The following is a 21454-nucleotide window of genomic DNA, read 5'->3' on the forward strand; positions in this document are numbered from 1 at the left end:
GAACTGGGGAAAATTGTTAAAGACAAAATCTCCAAACTAAGGAACAGGCAAACTGTTTTCTGCATTTTTGCTAACATCTTGAGAAAATCACTGGTGGCTGCTTATTTAAAAGTAAGCAAGGCCAGGTGCAGTGGCTCTTCCTATAATCCCAGCACTTTGGGAGGCTGAGGCAGGAGGATCTCTTGAGAACAGGGGTTTGAGACCAGCCTGGGCAACATGGTGAGACCCTGCCATCTCTACAAAAAATTAGCCAGGTGTGGAGGTGTGCATCTGTAGTCCCAGCTACTCTGGAGGCTGAGACAAGAGAATCTTTTATTTTTTATTTTTATTTTTTTGGAGACGGAGTCTTGCTCTGTTGCCCAGACTGGAGTGCAGAGGCACGATCTTGGCTCACTGCAACCTCCGCCTCCCAGGTTCAAGTGATTCTCCTGCCTCAGCCTCTGGAGTAGCTGGGATTACAGGCGCAATAGGCACGTGCCATCACGCCCTGCTTACTTTTGTATTTTTAGTAGAGACGGGATTTTACCATGTTGGTCAGGCTGGTCCCGAACTCCTGACCTCATGATCTGCCTGCCTCAGCCTCCCAAAGTGCTGGGATTACATGTGTGAGCCACCGCGCCGGGCCTGAGACAGGAGAATCTCTTCAGCCCAGGAGCCAGAGATTGCAGTGAGCCGAGATCAGGCTCTCCAATCTAGGCGACAGACCAAGACTATGCCTCAAAAAAAAAAAAAAAAAAAAGCTGAATTTGTCTCTTGATGCTCTGCTGTCTGATTTGTTTGACCTTGCATCACACTTTTATGATTAATTGCAGTTACCAGGCATTACTGTTAGGAAATGAAACATTGTTCTTATTAATAGTCACAAGTGGATCTACATCACTGACTTTTTTTTTTTTTTTTTTTTGGAGATGGAGTCTCAGAGTCTCACTCTGTCGCCCAGGCTGGAGTACAGTGGCGTGATCTTGGCCCACTGCAACCTCCACCTCTCAGGTTCAAGCGATTCTCCTGCCTCCGCTTCCTGAGTACCTGCGACTACAGGCACGTGCCACCACATCCAGCTAATTTTTTGTTTTTTTTTTTTTTTTTTTTTTTTTTTTTTTGAGACGGAGTCTCGCGCTGTGTCACCCAGGCTGGAGTGCAGTGGTGCGATCTCGGCTCACTGCAAGCTCCGCCTCCCAGGTTCACGCCATTCTCCTGCCTCAGCCTCCGAGTAGCTGGGACTACAGGCGCCCGCCACCACGCCCGGCTAGTTTTTTTTGTATTTTTAGTAGAGACGGGGTTTCACCATGTTAGCCAGGATGGTCTCGATCTCCTGACCTCGTGATCCACCCGCCTCGGCCTCCCAAAGTGCTGGGATTACAGGCTTGAGCCACCGCGCCCGGCCAATTTTTTGTATTTTAGTAGAGACGGGGTTTCACCGTGTTGCCCAGGCTGGTCTCGAACTCCTCAGCTCAGGCAATCCACCCGCCTTGGCCTCCCAAAGTGTTAGGATTACAGGCGTGAGCCACCACGCCTGGCCTGACTTCTTGAATGCATTGTTTTCTGTTTCTGAGATGGACTGTGGGCACTCCTGGCATCTCAGAGCTTCCTAACTCTGTTTTCCTGGGTCACAACTGGAAACTTATTAAGACCTTTACCTAACAGGCTGCTAATATAATCATTCTGTTTCCTTCCTTTCCCAGACTTCCTCCGAACTGGCTGTCTTTTGACACTGGGCTCGTTCTCTTGCTAGTAAATTGAAAACCTTTGGCATATGCTTAAGATCAATTTGTCTGATACATTTTGTTTTATAGTAAAGGCCTGGGGCCTCCTCTGACCAGTCTGAGAGTAGCAACTTATAGTGGTAGAAGGACTCTAACTATTCAACCATATCTTTCTTAGCCTGGAGAGCTAACAACTAACAAATAAAAATACCTGATGAATAAAATATTGATGTTCCACATTTGTATAAGATACTCTTTGAAATGGGAAAATCCCGAATATCAACTATATGGGCACCAAAGCCATGCATTATCAAGGCTTTTTAAACCTTTTTTTTTTTTGAGATGGAATCTCGCTCTGTCGCCCAGGCTGGAGTGCAGTGGCGCGATCTCGGCTCACTGCAAGCTCCACCTCCTGGGTTCACGCCATTCTCTCGCCTCAGCCTCCTGAGTAACTGGGACTACAGGTGCCTGCCACCATGTCCGGCTAGCTTTTTGTATTTTTTTGTATTTTTAGTAGAGATGGGGTTTCACCGTGTTAGCCAGGATGGTCTCGATCTCCTGACCTCATGATCCACCTGCCTCGGCCTCCCAAAGTGCTGGGATTACAGGCGTAAGCCACTGCGCCCAGTGATATAAAATCCATTGTCTTTCAGAGAACCTTTTCCAGGAAACCGACTCTTGTATATAGTTACTTCATTTTGCAGTAATTTCAGATTTACTATTCATAGCCCCAACTCTTGAAGTACATATCCCTGGATTAGCCACATGGGTTGTGTGTCATATACTACCTAGCTGCCTGCATGGCGCAGGCTTCTAAATCCTAGAATCCTTCAACTTGAAGTGTCCTCTGCAATATTTTAACCCTTTTCTTCTATTCATTCGTTGTCATTCATTCTAGAAATAATTTCGTGTCTACTAGTTGACAGGTATGGGATGTTGCAGTGAACCCAGCTGATGTAGTCAGTCCTCATGGCACTTCCAGTCTAGTGGACACTTCAACTGCCCTTTCTCATGTCACCTGCTTGTCCTGCGTGAAACCCATGGGCAGCTTCCCAGACCCCTTTTGACATGTCAGTGCCGAGTTCCTGGTTCATCCCCCATCATTTTCCTCTCCCCCAGCCACCAGAGCCTCCCCTCACATACCCGTTTTTTTTTTTTCTAAAGGAGAAGCAGATGAGTTGGAGAGAACTCCATTTTATTATGGAAAGTTAAAAAACAAAACAAAACAAGACAGGCAATTGATAAAGGCGGCACAATGGGGGAGGAGAGGTGAGGGGTCTCCTTAGCCACCCGACACCATCTCAATTCAGTTCAATTGTGAACCACTAGGAGAAACAGAATTAAATAAGTATCAACGGGTACAGAGTTAAGATTTCCAGCCTTCCCTCTTGGGGAAAACTAAGGCAAAGTAATACTGAGAAAAAGTGGAGGAAGCCACACCTTCAGGTCACTCCAATGAGAAGACTGGAGGGGAGAGAGGAAAGAATTCCACGCAGACACAGCAAGTAAGCGTGGCTTGTAAACCTGGGACTTTGGCAGGTGGGGCTGGGAGCTGGTGGAATTTGTAAACCAGGCTGTGGTCAAGGAGGAGGCAGGAGCTGTAAACAAAGGGGCAGTGACCTAGGAAATGAGGGAGATGTGCCTATAAATGGAGTGGGCTCTGGGCCTCGAGAGAGATGAGTGCTTAAATCCCAAGAGTCCCCACGGGATGGTGGGGAGGAAGGCTGTGGGGAAAGTGTACCCTGCCATGGAGGGCAGGTGCTCCATCTCCACCCTCCAGGGAGTTCTGTGCTCCTTCTCAGCACTTGGCGCTCACTCTTAGATCACCCAGGATGTACCAGCACGTTTAACCCCACCCACACCAGGGACTTTGGATTAGGGTAGAAATTGGGCAATTGGCTCTGCCCCCAGAAACAGGGTGGGGAAAGCAAGTTACAAGATGTTGGTTGTTGCCCTTCCCTGCCAGGCTCATTATCAGGGTCTGCTGCCCTGAATCTTCCGGGATCCAGGATCTTCAGTTATAAGAAGGAAGGAGGTATATCCCTATGTTGAAGATGGTCACCGCCGGCAGGACTCATCTGTGGGAGAGGGGGCAATAATGACAGAGAATGAGTGAGAGCCTCTGCCTTCTGCCCACCCTTCCCCCACACACAAATTGAAGGGCAGTTGGCATGCAGGAAGTCCTATAATATCTTCCACATCTAAAGCACGTTACCATCAGTAACCACATCCATCACTCATTTAGCTTGGATTCTGTGCCAAGCATCCTCATAACTGTTTAATGTCACCATAACTCCAGGAGAGATAAAGTAATTTGCTATCCAGCTGTGGCTCTTGGTGCTTCACAGAAACTACTTAATCTTGGCCTGGAGCCCCTGTAATCTGAGCAATTTAGGAGGCTGAGGCGGGAGGATCACTTGAAGTCAGGAGTTCAAGACCAGCCTGGCCAACATGGGGGAACCCTGTCTCTACTAAAAATATAAAAACTAGCCAGGTGTGATGGTACACATCTGTAATCCCAGCTACTTGAGAGACTGAGGCATGAGAATCGCTTGAACTTGGGAGGCAGAGGTTGCAGTGAGCCAAGATTGTGCCACTGCACTCCAGTCTGGGCGACAGAGGGAGCTATCTCAAAATAAATAAATAAATAAATTAATTAATTAATTAAAATAAATTACTTAATCTTTTCTACAACTCTAGGAGGTAGTTTTTGGTTTCTGTTTTTTTGAGACGGAATTTCACTCTGTAGCCCAGGCTGGAGTGCAGTGGCATCATTTCGGCTCACTGCAACCTCTGCTTCCCAGCTTCAAGTGATTCTCCTGCCTCAGACTCCCGAGTAGCAGGGATTGCAGGTGTCCACCTCCATGCCTAGCTAATTTTTGTATTTTTAGTAGAGATGGGTTTTCACTATGTTGGCCAGGCCGGTCTTGAACTTCTGACCTTGAGTGATCCACCTGCCTCAGCCTCCCAAAGTGCTGGAATTACAGGCGTGAGCCACCGTGTCTGGCCTGTTTGTTTCTTTCGAGACAGGGTCTTCCTCTATTGCCCAGGCTGGAGTGCAGTGGGTGGTGCAATATCGGCTCACTGCAGCCTCCAACTTCTGAGGTCAAACGATCCTCCCACCTCAGCCTCCCAAGTAGCTGGAACCACAGCTGTGCACTGCCACACCTGGCTAATTCTTTTATTTTTATTTATTTATTTTTTTTAGAGATGGAGTCTCGCTCTGTTGTCCAGGCTGGAGTGCAGTGGGGTGATCTCGGCTCACTGCAAGCTCCGCCTCCCAGGTTCACACCATTCTCCTGCCTCAGCCTCCCAAGTAGCTGGGACTACAGGTGCCCACCACCACGCCCGGCTAATTTTTTTTTTATTTTTAGTAGAGATGGAGTTTCACCGTGTTAGCCAGGATGGTCTCAGTCTCCTGACTTCATGATCCGCCCGCCTCGGCCTCTCAAAGTGCTGGGATTACAGGCGTGAGCCACCGTGCCTGGCCCACACCGGGATAATTTTTGTATTTTTTTGTAGAGACAGGATTTTGCCATGTTGCCCAGGGTGGTCTTGAACTCCTGGGCTCAAGCGATCCACCCGTCTTGGCTTCCCGAAGTGCTGGGATTACAGGCATGAGCCACAGGAGGTAGTTATTATTAACTTCATTTCATAAATAATAAACTAAAGCCAGATATCGGATGGTTTCCTTGAGATCACACAATTAAGAGACAAGCTGCAATTCCAACTCAGGCCTGTCGACCCACCCTGTGGTTTTGACCAGATTACGGTACTCAGGAAGAGTTCTCGTTTTGAAACTTGAAGACTCAATGTGTACTTCACTGCCCGGGACCTCAGTTTGCCCATCTATTGAAGGAGCAGGTTGGACCAGAGGACCACCAAGCCCCTTCCAAGCGCCTACATGCAATCCTCCCTCCTCTTCTCTCCTGGACCGCAGCGCCAGCTCTGACAGCAGGGGGCGCTCTCGAGCCGGCGGAGCGTCCGCTTACCCACAATCAGGGCCTTGGTGCGCAGCCCGCCCTGGAGCTCTGGCTGCAGCAGCAGCAGCTCTTCCTCATCCTCTTCGTCGTCGGGTTGGGCTGCTGGGGGGTTGGGGGCACTGGGGACCTCAGGCTCCGGGCCCAGCTCCTCCAGTACCGAACTCTCGGAGGGGTATTGGTACGTGGTCTCCAGGGCTGTCTCGCTGAAGGAGATCTTAAGCTGAAGGAGGGAGAAAAAGGGGGCAGGAGGCAAGGTCAGCAGGGGTGAGGCCCGTGGGGGTTGAGGGGGAGAAAGCGGGGGGCGGGGGGGGGAGTCTGCAAGGGAGCAGGTGGGGCGGGGGAAAGGTGGGGGTGGGGGTTGGACTTAGGCGCCCCCCTCACTCTCTCCCATCCACTTTGGGATCCAGTTTTCCTTTACACACTGGCTTTCCAATCCTAGAGTTTCCCTCTTCGATCATATCATTTCAAAACATCAGACTTTGCCCTGTATGTTGGCAGGGGCTTGGGAGGCAGAAGTGAATAACATAAGACCAAGGTCCCTGCTCTTTCGAGTGTGGGAGGCAGAGGGGTAAAAAGAAATTAAAATACGTGGCGATTAGTCTTGTGATCAGAACCGAGTCTTTGGGCACCTTGGAGGCAATAGAGTAAACTTCCCAGAGGAGCCCAGCAGACTGGCCAGTGGGGAAAGAACTGGCTGGGGAGCCAGTCTCAACCAAAACCATGGTTTTCATACCCACAGCCCCTTGCTGTCCTATGCGAAACCCAGGAGCCTGGGCACCTGTTCCCTCCCACTCCCCTCATTCCTCTCCTATCCATAGCAAAGGGGGTCTAGGGCCTGGGAAGAGATGGGAGATGAATAGAAAGGCCCAGAGGAACCAAGAGACTCCCACAACACACAGGGGAAAGATTAGCCGCTGACACCTTGAAAGGTTGGGGGAGATGACAAGGGCAGAAAGGAAAGTCCACACAAACCTGGGGTGGGGTTTGAGCCCACAGTGTGCTCAAAGGGACAGGCGCAGAGACAAAATACCAGACAGGGCACAGAAAAATCACACTGTGCCAAAAGCAGGTGAGTCCCAGCTGTTCTCACTGCCTTTCTACCCTTCCCCTTTGCCCTCTTAAGAAGCTCAGGGGGAAGGGGCAGGGTGGGATTAAGTCTAGGAGCCAAAGGGATTAGGCAGACAGCAGGAGGATTCCATGTGGACTACTTGGAAAGGTCCAAATGATCTACTCAGGCCTTCCCTGGCATCTGTTTGGGAGGACTTGGGGCCAGTCGAACATCCCTGAGTCCCCTAATGGACTGAGGTATGAAAAGGGAGAAGCCAGAAGGGTGGCTGGGCAGGTGGTTGCTAAGAGCTGCATCAGATATGACACCAGTCGGGCACGGTGGCTCACGCCTGTAATCCCAGCACTTTGGGAGGCTGAGGCAGGATTATTTCTCGAGCCCAGGAGTTGGAGACAAGCCTGTGCAATAGAGTGACACTGTCTCTAAAAAAGAAAAAAAAAAATCAGATATGACACCTGGGTCCCCATGGGAAAATGGAACTCGGGAACTGTGTATGTTACTCCTTGTTGGCTCCAAACCCCACATTGTCTCCCCATCTCACTTGGAGCAAAAAGTCTACTCGAGGCTGGGCGCGGTGGTTCATGCCTATAATCCCAGCATTTTGGGAGGCCGAGGCGGGCGGATCACAAGGTCAAGAGATTGAGACCATCCTGGTCAACATGGTGAAACCCGTCTCTACTAAAAATACAAAAAAATTAGCTGGGCATGGTGGCGTACGCCTGTAGTCCCAGCTACTCGGGAGGACAAGGCAGGAGAATCACTTGAACCCGGGAGGCGGAGGTTGCAGTGAGCCGAGATCACGCCAGTGCACTACAGCTTGGGCAACAGAGTGAGACTCCACCTCAAAAAAAAAAGTCTACTTGATTGCCCCAAAGGTGCCCAGAGCCTGACCAAAGCCTACAGGGTGCTCCCAATGTGCCACCCTCCCCTTGCCTCTCTGGCCTCTTCCTTCACTCCAGCCACACTGGCGTTGGTCCCTCCACGCACTCCCACCTCAGGACCAGAAAAGTACTAGCTATTCCTTCTGCCTAGAACACTCCCCTGAAATATCCCCATGGCTCTGACCCTCCTGATCACCCCATTTTGAAGTCTCCATATTCACTCCCCCTGCTTCCTGACCCTCTAAGTTCCACTGTTCTATTTTTTTTTTCATAGTCACCACCTTCTAACTTCCTAGATAATTTACTAATTTATTATACTCGTGTCTGCTGTTGAAAGGAGCTTGGGGCCGGGTGAAGTGGCTCACACCTGTAATCCCAGCACTTTGGGAGGCCAAGACAGGTGGATTACTTGAGGTCAGGAGTTTGAGACCAGCCTGGCCAACATGGTGAAACCCCGTCTCTACTAAAAATACTAAAATTAGCTGGGCTTGGTGGTGTGCGCCTGTAGTTCCAGATATTCAGGAGGCTGAGGATGGAGAATCACTTGAAGCCAGAAGGTGGAGGTTGTAGTGGGCCGAAATCTCACCATTGAACTCCAGGCTGGGAGACAGCAAGACTGTCTCAGAAAAAAAAAAAAAAAAGAAAAGAAAAAAGGAGCTTGAAAGTTGCTACAGTGCAAGAGTTTAGAGTTTGTTCAAACCTCAGATGAGGTGCCATCAGAGGACCAATGCTGGGGAAACAATCTGGGGGTGGTCCAGCCTATACATATTTGACCCCCCAGTTCATGTCTGTGGAACTGCTGGTACAATCTAGTTATAGCAGCCAGACTGCTTATATCCCAAGTTCTCAGAAGCGACCACTTAGTTTCTGTTACTGACAGATTTACCCACATTTCTGGGAACCCATTTTTGTTTTCTTCTCATATCCTCTTTTGGAATAATAACCTCTGTACTTTATTATCTATTCTGAAAAAGGACTTATTTTATTTGCTCTCGGTCTATGTTTGTATCTCCCCCCTACCCTGCCTCTCTCCTCACCCCCCACCAGCTTCTGACTGGACTTCTCAGGAATGCACAGCCTGCATGGGAGTGGGGGGGCGGGTAGAGAGAGGGTGACTCACTTGCTCCTCTCCCATCAGCTATATAAGGTCACAATAGGGCTGGTCTCTCAGCCCAGGAGGCCTCTGGGGTAGGGCACCAGCCACAGCCATCCCCTGGGCTCCAGTGGCAGGGCTGGGATTTCTCTCCTGATGGCAGGGATAAGTTTGATGGACTTAGCCTGCAAACGAGTTATTTAGGGAAGGTGAAGCGGGGGTTGGTGGCAGGGTCCTCCTATCTCCTATTCCTGAGCCAGTGTGTTGCAGCAGAGCTGGGACAAGGCACCCAGTCCCTGAAGAGCAGGGTGCTGAGAGTGGGGAGAGGGTGGAGGGTGAGGCATCTGGGTCAGAAGAACTCTGTGCTGCCTCTTCCCCACCCCCACCCAAGCAGTGGCTGCTTCCTTATTCTCTCACCACATCCTGAGCACAGCTCTGGCAGGCCCAGGGCCCAGGGTTCCCCACTCAGCCCCACCAGCCTTCCGGCCCCCACCCCAGGCTTCCTGTTTGGGCGATCTGCTTCCGGCTCCCCTGCTCTCTGGCCTAGGTATGGTCACCAGCATGGGTCCTGCCCTGCACTTGCTTCCTGGCTCCCCTGGGATGCTCCCTGGGCTTTGGGCCCCAAAGCTTCATGCTTCCCTCTGCTCATTCTTCCCCAGAGGCACAAGCCTCTCTCAGTAGGAAGTGACTTTTCTGAACACCTCACCCGGGTAGCATTTCCGGACTTCTGTTTTTTTCATCTGCCCAGCCCTGAGGGGAACAGGATGGTAGCAGTCAGAGGGCTGAGGGTAGGTTCCCAAGCACCATGGCTCAGGGGTGTGAACTTACGCTTCATGTGAAGATGAATTGGGCAATCAAATGAACCCCCCTCCACCCCAGGCTTAACCCATATCTTTAGTCCCTGTGGTTCCCCACTGACACTGAGGACACAAAAAAATCAAATCTGAGGATGTTAACACAGGGGATGAGAATGAGACTGGGCATCCCAGGCTCTGGGGAGATGTGTGTGACTGGAGGGACTTCCTAAGTCTGAGATGTCTGAGGTGGGACCTCTCTCTCGCCAGAGATTTTCAAGCTGGAAACAGGTGGGCGTGCACAGGGAAGAAATGAGGCCAGGGCCAGGGGGAGTTAGCCTAGCTGCCCCCACTTTCCTGCAGGTCTTTGTTGCAAGTCTAACCTCTGACCCTCTGCTGGCCTCAGCCCTGACCCCTATCCAGAACTCCCACTGTGCTCCCTGGCCAGTGCCTGCTCTCAAAACTGTCTCCAAATTCACTTCTCTCTTTCACTACCCTAAGGGGAGGGAGAGTCCAGGATGGCAGGAAGAGAGGGGAAAACCGAACCCTAAGCCAGTTCTTGGGAGGGAGGGGAAACCCAGGGAGGAAGGACGGGGGAGTGAGGGGCGGGAGTATTTTGGAAGAGGAGAAGGCTTTTCTTGTCCCAAGAGAGAAGGGAGCACTGTCTGAAGCAGTGGCCCAGCTGGGGGTGTGCAACCCCGAGGTCACCCACTTCAAATGGCCTCTCTGTGTCTCTCCCATGGGGCAGACTCAGGGTTCAAAAGCCTTCTCTCTGCTCTTTGGCCGGCCCAGTTCCATCTCCCCTCTCCCCTCCATCCTAAGATGTCCCTATTCAGCTCTGCCCTCTTTCCCATGGGGCAGTTGGACCTTCCTCCATTCACTTCTCCCTACAGTTTCTCCCTAGAACACAAACGCACCCCCTCCGCCACCCCAGGCTCCCTATCCCTTCTCCGCAGAAAAACTGCAAGTGCTTTCACCCTCGTGACGCTGCCCTCACTGATTCAAGCTTGTCAGTTTGGGCTTTCCCACTGGATGGGCTGGGGCGGGTCACACTCAGGAAAGGAAGGAAAGAAAAGGGGGCTGAAAATTCAGAGCCCAAGGGAAGGGAGAATGAGCAGCCGGGCACACCCTGAAAGAGACACACCCAGAGACGGCCTTTGCTGGGGCAGGATCTTTTGGGCTCAAAATGGAACAGGAGGGCTCTGAGAAGGAAGGGTGTATGTGCAGAGCGAGGAAGGGTGGTGGCAGGAATTAACAAGAAAGAAGAGAGGAAGACAAGAAAACAGGGGTATAAAAAAGAAATAAAGACCAGAGTCCAAAGAGAATTGACAAGTGGGCTTCTAAGAAGTCTGGCTTGGCTGCTTCCCTACCTGTTTGTGGTGTCTTTCGGGGGACCCCTTGGCAAGGCAGCTGCGGCTGAGACGGAGGTAGCCCCCCAGAACCAAGATCTCCTCGGCAGTTGGGTACCGCTTCTTCCCAGCTCCTGGGACTGCAGCATCAGCTGTGGCTGGAGAGGTTGGGGTGGCTGGGGTCGTAGGGGGCACAGACCGCCGGGGGTTGACGGTGAAGGTGTGTCCACTGCGGCGGGGGGCCCCCACCCCTGGCCCTGCCTTCACCCCATAGAACAGGCGGCTCATGAGGGGATCCCCAGGAGGTTGGGGGGCAGTTGGGGCTGGGGGTGGGGGAGACAGAGGGGCTGGTGGTGGGGGCTGGAGTTCCACTGCTTCCTCTTCCTGCTGTCTCAGGCCTCCAGTCCCAGCGTCCTCTGGTGGGAGGGGGGAGGGCACAGAGCAGCAGTTTTGCAGGGCTCTCAGAGGCCTGCCCTGAGCTCCCGCCTCCTCCTTCTCAGCCTCCCCTTCTCCAGCCTCCACACTAGGAGATTCCAGACGCTTCTCTGCTGACTCTGAAGGTTCTGGTTTCTGAGTTTGAGCCTCTATGTTCCTGGGTGTCCATTCTCGAGCCTTCCCGGAGTTCAGGGTCCATTTCCACCCTTCTGCTGGCTTCATGCCCCTCTCGCCATCTTCCACAGGCCTCTGCTCTGCTGCCTCCATTCCTGTGGAACTGCTGCCTTGGGCCTCCCTTGTCAGGGTCTCGGACAGCTCTGTAGTCTCTTCCGGAGCCACCCCTGGAACTGGCCATTCTTCTTTTCTGCCACATTTTTCCGAGTAGCCTTGTCTTTCTTCTCCTGACCTCAGCCTCCACTCTGTTGCCTCCAGTTGTACCAAACTCTGTTCCTGAGACTCTCTGGAGTCAGGTCTCCATTTATGGGCCTCTGTCAGGCCCAACTTCTGGTAGGCAGATTCCCCTGGGCTCAGTCTACTTTCCACCTCTTTTCTCCTGGGGCTTTGCTCTCGAGACTCTGCTAGTCTCAGACTCCGCTCTGGAGTTTCTCCAGGACTCAGCCTCCATTTCCATGGCTCTGACAGTCGGGAGCTCCTGTCTCCCACCTCTCCTGGGCTTTGCCTCCAGTCCCGAGCCTCCAGAGGCCTCAGGCTGGACTCTTGGGCTCCCCCTATCCCCAGTCTCCTCTCTCTGGTCTCCCTGGGACTTAGTCTCTCTTCTCTTGACTCTCTTCCCTTGGGGCTCTGATCCCGCATCTCCCCAGGGCTGGGTCTCCGCTCCCGGGCCTCCAGAGGCACAGGCTTTCTCTCTGCTAGCAGCTCTTCACTCTTTTGTTGCTGCTGCTGCTGCTGCTGCCGCTCCTGCCGGATGAATCGGTTCTGGTGCACTGGCCCAATAGCCTCCAGAAGGACCGAAGACTCATCTGGGTCTGGAGGGCCAGCCTCTGCAGTCCCCGGCACAGGGCTAGGCTCCCCAGGGGACAGCCCAAGCTTGGCCCGGCGGCGCTCCAGGAGCCCTCGCTTCCAGGCTGGCATCTGGGACAGGCGTTCCCGTTCTGCTTTCTCCCGGCCTCGAACGGACGCCTCCTCCTGCCGGCGCCTGGCTAGCAGCTGTAGCTTCCAGTCTGGGATGGTGGCCATGGTCGCCTTGAGGTGAGGGTAGGGAGCACTGGGGGCAGAGAACAGGAAGGAGAGGCTCCAGAGAGGCCCAGGGGGGAGACTGAGGGTGGGAGGAGAGGAAGTGGAGGGGGAGAGGTGGGACACAAAGCAGGGCAGGGGGGCTAAGGATGAGGACAGAGGGAAAGAGGGAAGGCAGAGAACTGGGGAAATGGAAAAAGTGAAGAGAAGTTGTGAGCCCAAGTTGGGGGTGGTGGGGGTGATGTGAGAGGAAGAGTCCAGATTGGAGGCAATGAGGGCAGGAGCCAGATGTGGCAGTCAGGGTTAATGCGTATTAAAGACAGTCTCTAGGATGTGAGACAGAGAGAGAAGGGCGAAAAGGAAAGTTGGTGTGAGGGAGAAGAGAGAAATGAGGCTGAGGTGAGGGGAATCTGGGTGCAGGCCAGACTGCCTCAGCGATACCCCAGGGAGACTAGTGTGGGAAGGAAGGACCAGGAATCCCTGGAAGGACCAGGAGGCAACGGGACCTGAGGGGGTGTTGGGGAGGCAAGGAGGAGCGGAAAGCGAAGAGGTCTAGGGGAGAAGGGAAACCAAGGAAGAGGGGAAAGGAGCGCGGCGGCAGCAACCCGGCGCGTCTCAGCGCGGGCCCCAAAGGTCCCGGCTCCCCTTCCAGCACCGCTCGGGCCACGCCTCTCCCCGGCCCCCACCCCTCTGCCCCGCACTCCGCCCCCGAGGCGGGTCGGGGGAAATACCCACCCCCGGGACTTTCGGAACCCGGGCGTCAGGGCTGCCAGCGCGTTCCCAGAACCCTGGCGTCCACCCCCACCCTGTCCCGTCACCACCGCCTGCCTCCCCCACCGGCTGCGCCACGCGACCCCAGAGTGCCGAGGGCCGGCTCCATGTCTCTTCTCCCCGGCGCCTGCAAGTCCTGTGCCCCGTCCCCGCTCTCATGGAGCCGTGACAGAGCCGGCAGTCTCCACCCCGCTCTGGACGCACAGACTGACAATCTCGGCACAAAGAGGAGACAGCCAAGATCCGGGCCAGGGATGGGAGCAAGGACCGGAGCGAGGAGACACCCACTCCCCAAGTCTGAGCCCCTCAGTCAACTCACACGCCGCAGGACCCCCGCGGGAGGGGGTGCCGAGGAGCCGGGCGTCCGGAGAGAGGAAGAGGAGGAGAGAGGGACCGAGGGAGATCCGGAGACTAGAGGGAGGGGAGGAGGGAAGGAGAGGAGGGAAGGAGAGGAGGGAAGGAGAGGAGGAGGGAAAGAGGCAGCAAAGGAGGTGGGACGGAGACAGAGACCAGGGGGCCGGGCGGGGGCGGCGACCGCTTTGTCTAAGGACAATGAGGAGAGGGATGGGGGCGCAGGGCGGAGCCGAGGAGGGGGCGGGGCCTAGCTCCCTCCCACCCCGCGTGGGACTCGCTCCGGGACTACCCTGTTCTTGTCCCAACCCCTGGCCCTCCGCTGTGTCCCCAGGGGCCCTCACCAGCTTCCCGCCCGGACACCCCAGGTGTCCAGATCCCTTCCCCCAGCTCGCCGACCCAGGGCGGTGGCCCGTGACTCAGGCCCCTCGTGGGACTTTGGGAGGAAGCGGCAGCTGCTCGGGGCCGGGCCCGCCCTTCCCATCTCCTGCAGCTCCTCCCTACGCTTTTGCCTTCTCATCTGGGTCTGGAGGTCCAACCTCTGCAGGCCTTTGTTTTTGCGGGTCGAGGGCAACCGCCAGGCTGTGGGGGGCCTTGTGGAGTGGGCGGCAGGAGAGGCGCTCAGAAACCAGAGGTTTTGGAAGCTCGCCCCCCTACCAGAGCTGCTGCCGGACTCTTTCTAGCTTCAACCTGTCTCCCTTGGGTCTCCGGGTCGGCTGCCGGGAAAAAGGGAATTTGAAGGAATGGGAATGGGGACCCGGCCGCTCTGGCAAAGTGGGCCGGGTCGGCGGGGGGTGGCCGAAGCCCAGCGGTTGCCAGAGGGCGTGGTGGCTGCCCAGACTCCAGTTCGGCGCTCCCAGGCTCCCTCTGGCTTTCTTTTCCAAACTCAGCCCTGCAGCTTGGGAGACACTGACAGACTGCATGCCATATGTAGAAAAATCAGGCTGACTTTTATTTTCCTGCAGAGCATCTTCCTCAGGAGAGCAGGGAGCCCCAAGTCATCGAGTTAAGAGCAGGAGAATACCCTTGACTAGGTTGGGGTCTAAGCACAGAGGCAGGGCCTAAGGAGGTGCAGAGACTAGGACCAGGAGTGGTGAGGCAAGGTGTGGGGCCTAGAGGGACAGCTATGACCATTGAACTTGCAGACCCTGGTCCAGCTTCTTGGAGTGGAAGCCGGAGGTGGAGAAGGGGACCCCTGAGGCACAGAGGCAAGTAACAGTGCCAGGGGAATGGTCAGGGCAGATCCTTTCCTTCTCAGGAGGCTGTTGAGGGCGAAAGTGTCATGCCCTAAACAGTGAGGGGACCGATGAGTTCCATACCCCGCTCTTCCTTGCTAGTGAGAAGTGGACCTTGGAGTTCAGTGGCTGAAACTCAGAATTTAGGGTGTGGAGCTGGACCCAGAGAATAAACTCTCAAGTAGTGGAAGGGGTAGCTCCTTCAGTCCATGAATTTGGGCCTCTGGCGTGAAGCAGCCATGGCCTGGATGTTAAGGATTTAGAATTCAGGGGGAGAGGAAGAACAGCGCTTGTAACCAGAGTGAGCTCCTCACTCTGCCTCCCCATCCTGGGGCCGAGAGAGCAGGTGGAGTTTTCTTTGTAGTTGGGCCCGGAGGTAGCGGAGGTCTTGCTGATCAAGCCCATGAGCCAGGCCCAGGTAGAGGGTAAGGAGGAGAGCAAGGAGGAGACGGTCCATGCCCAGGGTAGGCACCACCCACAGCACTGTCAGCAGCTCCACACACACTGGGTGGCGCAGGTGAGAGAAAAGTCTGAGAGCCCGGGGAGACTTCAGGGCCAGAGGCTCGCCCAGCCCCAGCACATGGTAGTATACCTAAGAGGGAGAAGAGTTTAGAAATTGAGTCAAGCCCTTTTCTCAGCTTGGGCGCTTCTTTCCTCCTCTTCCAGGCACCAGCCTTCTAGAACTCAGGCCCAGGAACCCCTCTTCTGAGACTTGGATCCCTGATCCTGACTTATGATCCATGTACCTTCCCCAGGCCCAGGAGGCCCATGGTTGCTGTCCTTCTGAGGGAAGGGTCATGAGGGAGAATCAAGGAGACAGTAGAAGAGCATGGGAGGAGGGAAACCCTTGAAAGGGAAAGAGTAGTTCTAAAACGGGTCAGAGGTCGTAGGTAGGGATCTCAGAGCCTCACCTGTTTGAGGCCCATGAGCTCAGCATAGTCAAAGACGAGAAGGATGCTGAAGATGAGAAGCCAGGAGATGACATGGAGCACAAAGCACAGGAGGGGCACCCAGGTGGCCCATGGCTCAGCCTGAGCTTCCCACAACACGGGGCCTCGGGGTACGGGCTCCCAGTACCGCATCACCAGCTGTGGAAGGATAAGGGGCTTCGTATCCCAGTGCCCTACCCTGCCCGACCTTGGGAGACCCGGATCCAGAGCTGCCCCCACCACAGGCTAGCCTGCAACTCTCCCCCACCTCTCACCTAAGCATCACCACCAAATATTCACCATGTGGAGGGTGCATGCTGGGTGAGGTCCCAAAGATGTAAGGATGGCCTGTCTCCACCCTGAGAATTTACAGAACAGATGGGGTGACCTGATAGCTACACAAAGTAGTAGCCTATGCCAACCACCCAATAAGAAGACAGACAAGGCCTCTTCAGACCTAGGGAAGTGGTTTTGAAGAAAGGGTAGGACTGAAGAGAAGGAAGGGATCTCAAGCAGGACATGAACAAAGTTGCAAAGGTGAGAATGCACGTATTGTGCTTGGGGAAGGACAAGTACACCCTTCTTGATAAAAACTAGGGTATGTGCTGTGGAGGAATGGAAGCTGAGATTAGTTCCTCAGTTCTCCTCCTGAACCCATATTTTGCCCCTCCAATCCAGGGCACCCCTCCCACACTTGGTCTCCCTTAGGGACTTCATACCTGCAAGGCCAGGGCCTCATACCTGCAAGGCCAGGGCAGTGCAGGCCACATACAGTGACCTCTGAAGGACCCCAAAGTACCGGGATGTCCATGCCTTCACTCTTTCATTTGCCATGAGGCTGTGCTGCCCAACAAATAGAAGTAGGAGTCCCAGATCCCATGCCAGGGGGGCAAGGATGCTGCGGTCCTGCAGGGCAGCCAGCCATCCCTGGCGGGCATCTACAGGAAGTTGAGGGAGAAAGAGACAAAAGATCGAAAAGGTGGCAAATGTTTCCCCCATCCTCATCTCCTTTTGGAGCCCCAGGCCATGTCCCTACTGCTTTCAAGAGCCTTAATGCTTCCTCTCTAGGCTGTGCCCATCTCACTTTTCCATTCCTAGTTTCTGCCCTCTTCCCTAGGCCTCCTGCAAACCTAGGGGAGAGGATTTATAGAACAATGCATGTTAGGCAGTTGCAAAAAGCATGGCTGGAGAGGCCACCGCTGGATTGCCCCTCTTATTTCGGTTCTCCAAATGCTCCTTCTTTTTAACACTCTCAACAGCCCTCTCTACAAAACATTTTACTTAGAATACTCTGGTTATCGCCCTTTTCGGCTCCCTCAGTCCTCACTCTCCCGCCTCTCCAAAACTGTAATCCTTGAGTTCCTAATTTAGAACTCAGGTCTCCCTCCCCTGTAGCTTCTCGGCCGCTTTCAAGATTCGAGTTCCCTCTCTGGGACTTCCCCTGTCATTTGTTTCCAAGCCCCGCCCTCGATCCCTCTCCTACGGCTCCACCTTCCTACTCCCAGTTCATCCCCGATCCCTCCCGCTCACCCGGACCACCAGACTCCGGGATCCCTCCAAGAAGTGGCCGAAGGGAGGTAAAGCGCACGAACTCCACTCCGGTACCAAAGGCCAGGATGAAAGAGGCGAGGGCAGCAGGGACCAGGAGCAGTGCAGGGGCCATGGCGAGAAATGGAGGGGTGGGGAAAGGGGCGGGGTCGGGATTCCCGCTGCCTCAGGCCCCGCCCCTGCCCCGCCCCCGCCCGAATCCAGCCCAGGAAGGCGGGGCTCCTGCACGCCACCGCCCGGCTTCCGGCCCGCCGGGCGCAGCCTTCCCCACCCAGCTGTGGATCCGTCCCGGGATGCGTGTCCCAGCCTGCGGTCTCTCCGTCACGGAAGGGAATGTTAGAATCCCGAGAGAGAGCTGTTAAGGGTAGCGGCTCTGCAGCCGCTTACGTGGGTTAAATCTCAGCTCGTCTAGTTTAACCATCCAAAATTAAAAGTTACTATTTTACCACAAAATACATTAATGTATGGAATACATTGTACAGAATACACTGTACAGAATAAATTCTGTAACTTACTATAAAGTTGAGTTGTTGATTGGCTAGTTGCTAAGAAGGGCAAATAACTTCTCTGTAAATACTGAAAGGTTTGTTGTAATAGTGCCAGAGATTGTTGATTTGTAACCACGAGAGTAAAAATGTTAAAATGTTTGTGATAGTAACCTTTGTCAGAATTAAAGATCATGCAGCTAAGGACCTTGTCGCAGTAGCTGTGCACATAGTAGGGACCTTAGATATCATTAGACTAATTCCATCAACTTATAGATAGAATAAACAGGTCCAGAGAGATAATTGCCTGTTAGGAAGCTGCTAATCCTGTAGGCTAAGGGACCAGAAAACTGCTGAGCAGCCTCTCGCAGGCTTTACATTCCTCCTCCCTCTCCTGGGCTCAGTACTCCCACCCTCCTCTGAATGAATGCTGTTGTATGCTGTACCAGACATCTTATGTTTTCCCTTGAATTCAGTCTCCACCCTGCTTTCTGCTTCAGGAAGTTGTCCCAAATGGACGGTATCAATGAAAGTCACAGTTTTTATTGAGAAAGTCCTCTTTACACGACTGCTCCACCCTCATCTTTTTGAGCTTGGAGGTGATCACAATAGAGCTGTGGGTACTAAGGCACTGCACTATGCTTTCTGATTTCCCTACACCCTGCCTACTTCTTTGTAATTATCATTTTATTAAACTCTTCCCCAAATTATCCTAATTTGACTGTGCTATTCATTTCCTGCTAGGACCACAAATAGAGACACTTACCACACAAAGCAATGTGCTACAAGCTGTGGGGTTCATTGGAAGTGTAAGAGGCCAGACGCAGTGGCTTACACCTGTAATCCCAGCACTTTGGAATCGCTTGAACCCGGAAGGTGGGAGTTGTGATAAGCTGAGATCTCGCCACTGGACTCCAGCCTGGGTGACAGAGTAAAACTCTGTCTCAAACAAAAAAAAAAAAAAAAAGGAGGCTGGATGCAGTGGCTCACGCCTGTAATTCCAGCACTATGGGAGGCCTAGGCGGGTGGATTACAAGGTCAGGGGTTCGAGACCAGCCTGACAAACATGGTGAAACCCTGTCTCTACTAAAAATACAAAAATTAACTGGGTGTGGTGGCACACGCCTGTAGTCCCAGCTACATGGGAGGCTGAAGCAGGAGAATCGCTTGAACCTGGGAGGCAGAGGTTGCAGTAAGCCGAGATCACGCCACTGCACTCCAGCCTGGGCAACAGAGCAAGACTCCATCTTAATAACAATGAAAAAAAAAGGAGCCAGGCATGGTGGCTCATGCCTGTAATCCCAGCACTGTGGGAAGCCGAGGCGGGTGGATCACCTGAGGTTGACTAGCCTGACCAACATGGAGAAACCCTGTCTCTACTAAAAATACAAAATTAGCCCGGCGTGGTGGTGCATGCCTGTAATCCCAGCTACTCAGGAGGCTGAGGCAGGAGAATCGCTAGAACCTGAGAGGCGGAGGCTGCAGTGAGCCGAGATCACGTCATTGCAACCCAGCCTGGGCAACAACAGTGAAACTCTGTCTCAAAAAAAAAAAAAAAAAAAAAAAAAGGGAAAGAAAGAAATCAGGGCCTCAGGGACATGGACAATTTAAGAGTATGAAAGCTTTGAGTTGTGCAAGGGGACTAATATTTATCTGGGTCATACTGTCTGCCACCCCCACAATGGCTGTGCTTAATGTATATTATGAGATTAGATATGTTTAATAGCCAGCACAATGCTTGGCAAATCTCATGCTGTTTCTACTACACCAAAGTTTTCCAAACTTAAGTATTACTTACATGCAGAAAAGTGTACACAAGTAATCAATTATTTTTTTTTTTTTCTTTTCTTTTCTTTTTTTTTTTTTGAGACGGAGTCTCACTCTGTCGCCCAGGCTGGAGTGCAGTGGCCGGATCTTAGCTCACTGCAAGCTCCGCCTCCCGGGTTTAAGCCAGTCTCCTGCCTCAGCCTCGCGAGTAGGTGGGACTATAGGCGCCCGCCGCCTCGCCCGGCTAGTTTTTTGTGTTTTTTAGTAGAGACGGGGTTTCACCAGGTTAGCCAGGATGGTCTCGATCTCCTGACCTCGTGATCCGCCTGTCTCGGCCTCCCCAATTATTTTTAAAAAATTGAAATTCTGGCCGGGCGCGGTGGCTCAAGCCTGTAATCCCAGCACTTTGGGAGGCCGAGATGGGCGGATCACGAGGTCAGGAGATCGAGACCATCCTGGCTAACACGGTGAAACCCCGTCTCTACTAAAAAACACAAAAAACTAGCCGGGCGCGGTAGCGGGCGCCTGTAGTCCCAGCTACTCCGGAGGCTGAGGCAGAAGAATGGCGGGAACCCGGGAGGCGGAGCTTGCAGTGAGCTGAGATCCGGCCACTGCACTCCAGCCTGGGCGGCAGAGCGAGACTCCGTCTCAAAAAAAAAAAAAAAAAAAAAAAAAAAAAATTGAAATTCATACAACATAAAATTCACCTTTTTTTTTGAGTTGCGGTCCAGGCTGGAGTGCAGTGGTATGATCACGGCTCACTGCAACCTTGAACTTTTGGGCTCAAATGGTCATCTTGTCTCAGCCGCCTGAGTAATTGGGACTACAGGCATGTACCACCACATTCAGCTAACTTTTTATTTTTTGAAGTGATGGGGTCTCCCTATGATGCTCAGGTTGGTCTCAAACTCCTTGGCTCAAGTGATCCTGCTGCCTTAGCCTCCCAGGGTGCCACCATACCCTGCCTAACCACTTTATTTTATTTGTTTATTTATTTATTTTTGAGACAGAGTTTCGCTCTTATTGCCCAGGCTGGAGTGCAATGGCGCGATCTTGGCTCACTGTAACCTCCGCCTCCTGGGTTCAAGTGATTCTCCTGCCTCAGCCTCCCGAGTAGCTGGGATTACAGGTGCCCACCACCACACCTGGCTAATTTTTGTATTTTTAATAGAGATAGGGTTTCGCCATGTTGGCCAGGCTGGTCTTGAACTCCTGACCTCAGGAGATCCACCCGACTCGGCCTCCCGCAGTGCTGGGATTACAGGCATGAGCCACCACGCCCGGCCTACCCTAACCACTTTAAAGAGAATAATATAATGGTATTTAGTATATTAGTACATTAGTAATAGGTACAACCACCACCTCTATCTAGTTTCAAAACCTTTTTTTTTGAGATGGAGCTTTGCTCTTATTGCCCAGGCTGGAGTGCAATGGCTTGATCTCAGCTCACTGCAACCTCAGCCACCCAGGTTCAAGCAATTCTCCTGCTCAGCCTCCCAAGTAGCTGGGATTACAGGCATGTGCTACCATACTTGGCTAATTTTGTATTTTTAGTAGTGATGGGGTTTCACCATGTTGGTCCAGCTAATCTTGAACTCCTGACCTCAGGTGATCCACCTGCCCCAGCCTCCCAAAGTGCTGGGATTACAGGCGTGAGCCACTGTGCTGGGCTTTCAAAACATTTTTATCACCCCAACATAAAACTCCATACCCATGAAGTTACTCCCCATTTCCCCATTTTCTCATTCCCACCTCCCCACTCCCTGTCAACAGCCACTGGCAACCACAAATCTGCTCTTGTTCTCTGTGGGTTTACCTATTCTGAATATTCCACACATGTGTAATCATATAATATGTGTTCTGTTTCTGG

General features: G+C 53.0%; 2 protein-coding genes across 3 annotated transcripts; both read right to left on the reverse strand.

The window, feature by feature from the left end:
* Positions 1-2885: 2885 nt before the first annotated feature.
* On the reverse strand, positions 2886-13842 carry PPP1R18 (protein phosphatase 1 regulatory subunit 18). The gene is made up of 4 exons (XM_050788395.1): positions 13589-13842; positions 10891-12529; positions 5696-5906; positions 2886-3781 (listed from the first exon to the last, which is right to left on the reverse strand). The coding sequence occupies exons 2-4, from the start codon at positions 12499-12501 to the stop codon at positions 3762-3764; spliced, it is 1842 nt and encodes a 613-aa protein (XP_050644352.1). The 5' UTR covers positions 12502-12529; positions 13589-13842; the 3' UTR covers positions 2886-3761.
* A 705-nt stretch (positions 13843-14547) lies between these two features.
* On the reverse strand, positions 14548-17600 carry NRM (nurim). Of its 2 annotated transcripts, XM_050788512.1 has the most exons (4): positions 17315-17600; positions 16526-16722; positions 15767-15943; positions 14548-15447 (listed from the first exon to the last, which is right to left on the reverse strand). In XM_050788512.1, exons 1-4 carry the CDS (start codon positions 17445-17447, stop codon positions 15166-15168), a joined length of 789 nt encoding a protein of 262 aa, XP_050644469.1. In that variant the 5' UTR covers positions 17448-17600; the 3' UTR covers positions 14548-15165. The 2 variants fall into 2 exon arrangements, with proteins under 2 accessions (XP_050644469.1, XP_050644470.1); XM_050788513.1 differs by lacking the exon at positions 15767-15943 and having other exon boundaries at positions 17315-17459.
* Positions 17601-21454: the final 3854 nt, after the last annotated feature.

The sequence above is a fragment of the Macaca thibetana genome, chromosome 4 (assembly GCF_024542745.1).
Source record: "Macaca thibetana thibetana isolate TM-01 chromosome 4, ASM2454274v1, whole genome shotgun sequence".
Lineage (NCBI taxonomy): Eukaryota > Metazoa > Chordata > Mammalia > Primates > Cercopithecidae > Macaca > Macaca thibetana.

What these genes read in the sequence shown, in the direction of transcription:
- PPP1R18 (XM_050788395.1), bottom strand. Translation starts at nt 12,501, where the DNA reads ATGGCCACCATCCCAGACTGGAAGCTACAGCTGCTAGCCAGGCGCCGG. An exon ending in CCGAAAGACACCACAAACAG is followed by an intron (nt 5,907 to 10,890) that starts GTAGGGAAGCAG and finishes TCCCTCCTTCAG; the next exon opens with CTTAAGATCTCCTTCAGCGA. An exon ending in CACCAAGGCCCTGATTGTGG is followed by an intron (nt 3,782 to 5,695) that starts GTAAGCGGACGC and finishes CCTCTCCCACAG; the next exon opens with ATGAGTCCTGCCGGCGGTGA.
- NRM (XM_050788512.1), bottom strand. Translation starts at nt 17,447, where the DNA reads ATGGCCCCTGCACTGCTCCTGGTCCCTGCTGCCCTCGCCTCTTTCATC. An exon ending in CCCGGAGTCTGGTGGTCCGG is followed by an intron (nt 16,723 to 17,314) that starts GTGAGCGGGAGG and finishes AACTTCCTGTAG; the next exon opens with ATGCCCGCCAGGGATGGCTG. An exon ending in AGCTCATGGGCCTCAAACAG is followed by an intron (nt 15,448 to 15,766) that starts GTGAGGCTCTGA and finishes TCTCCCTCTTAG; the next exon opens with GTATACTACCATGTGCTGGG.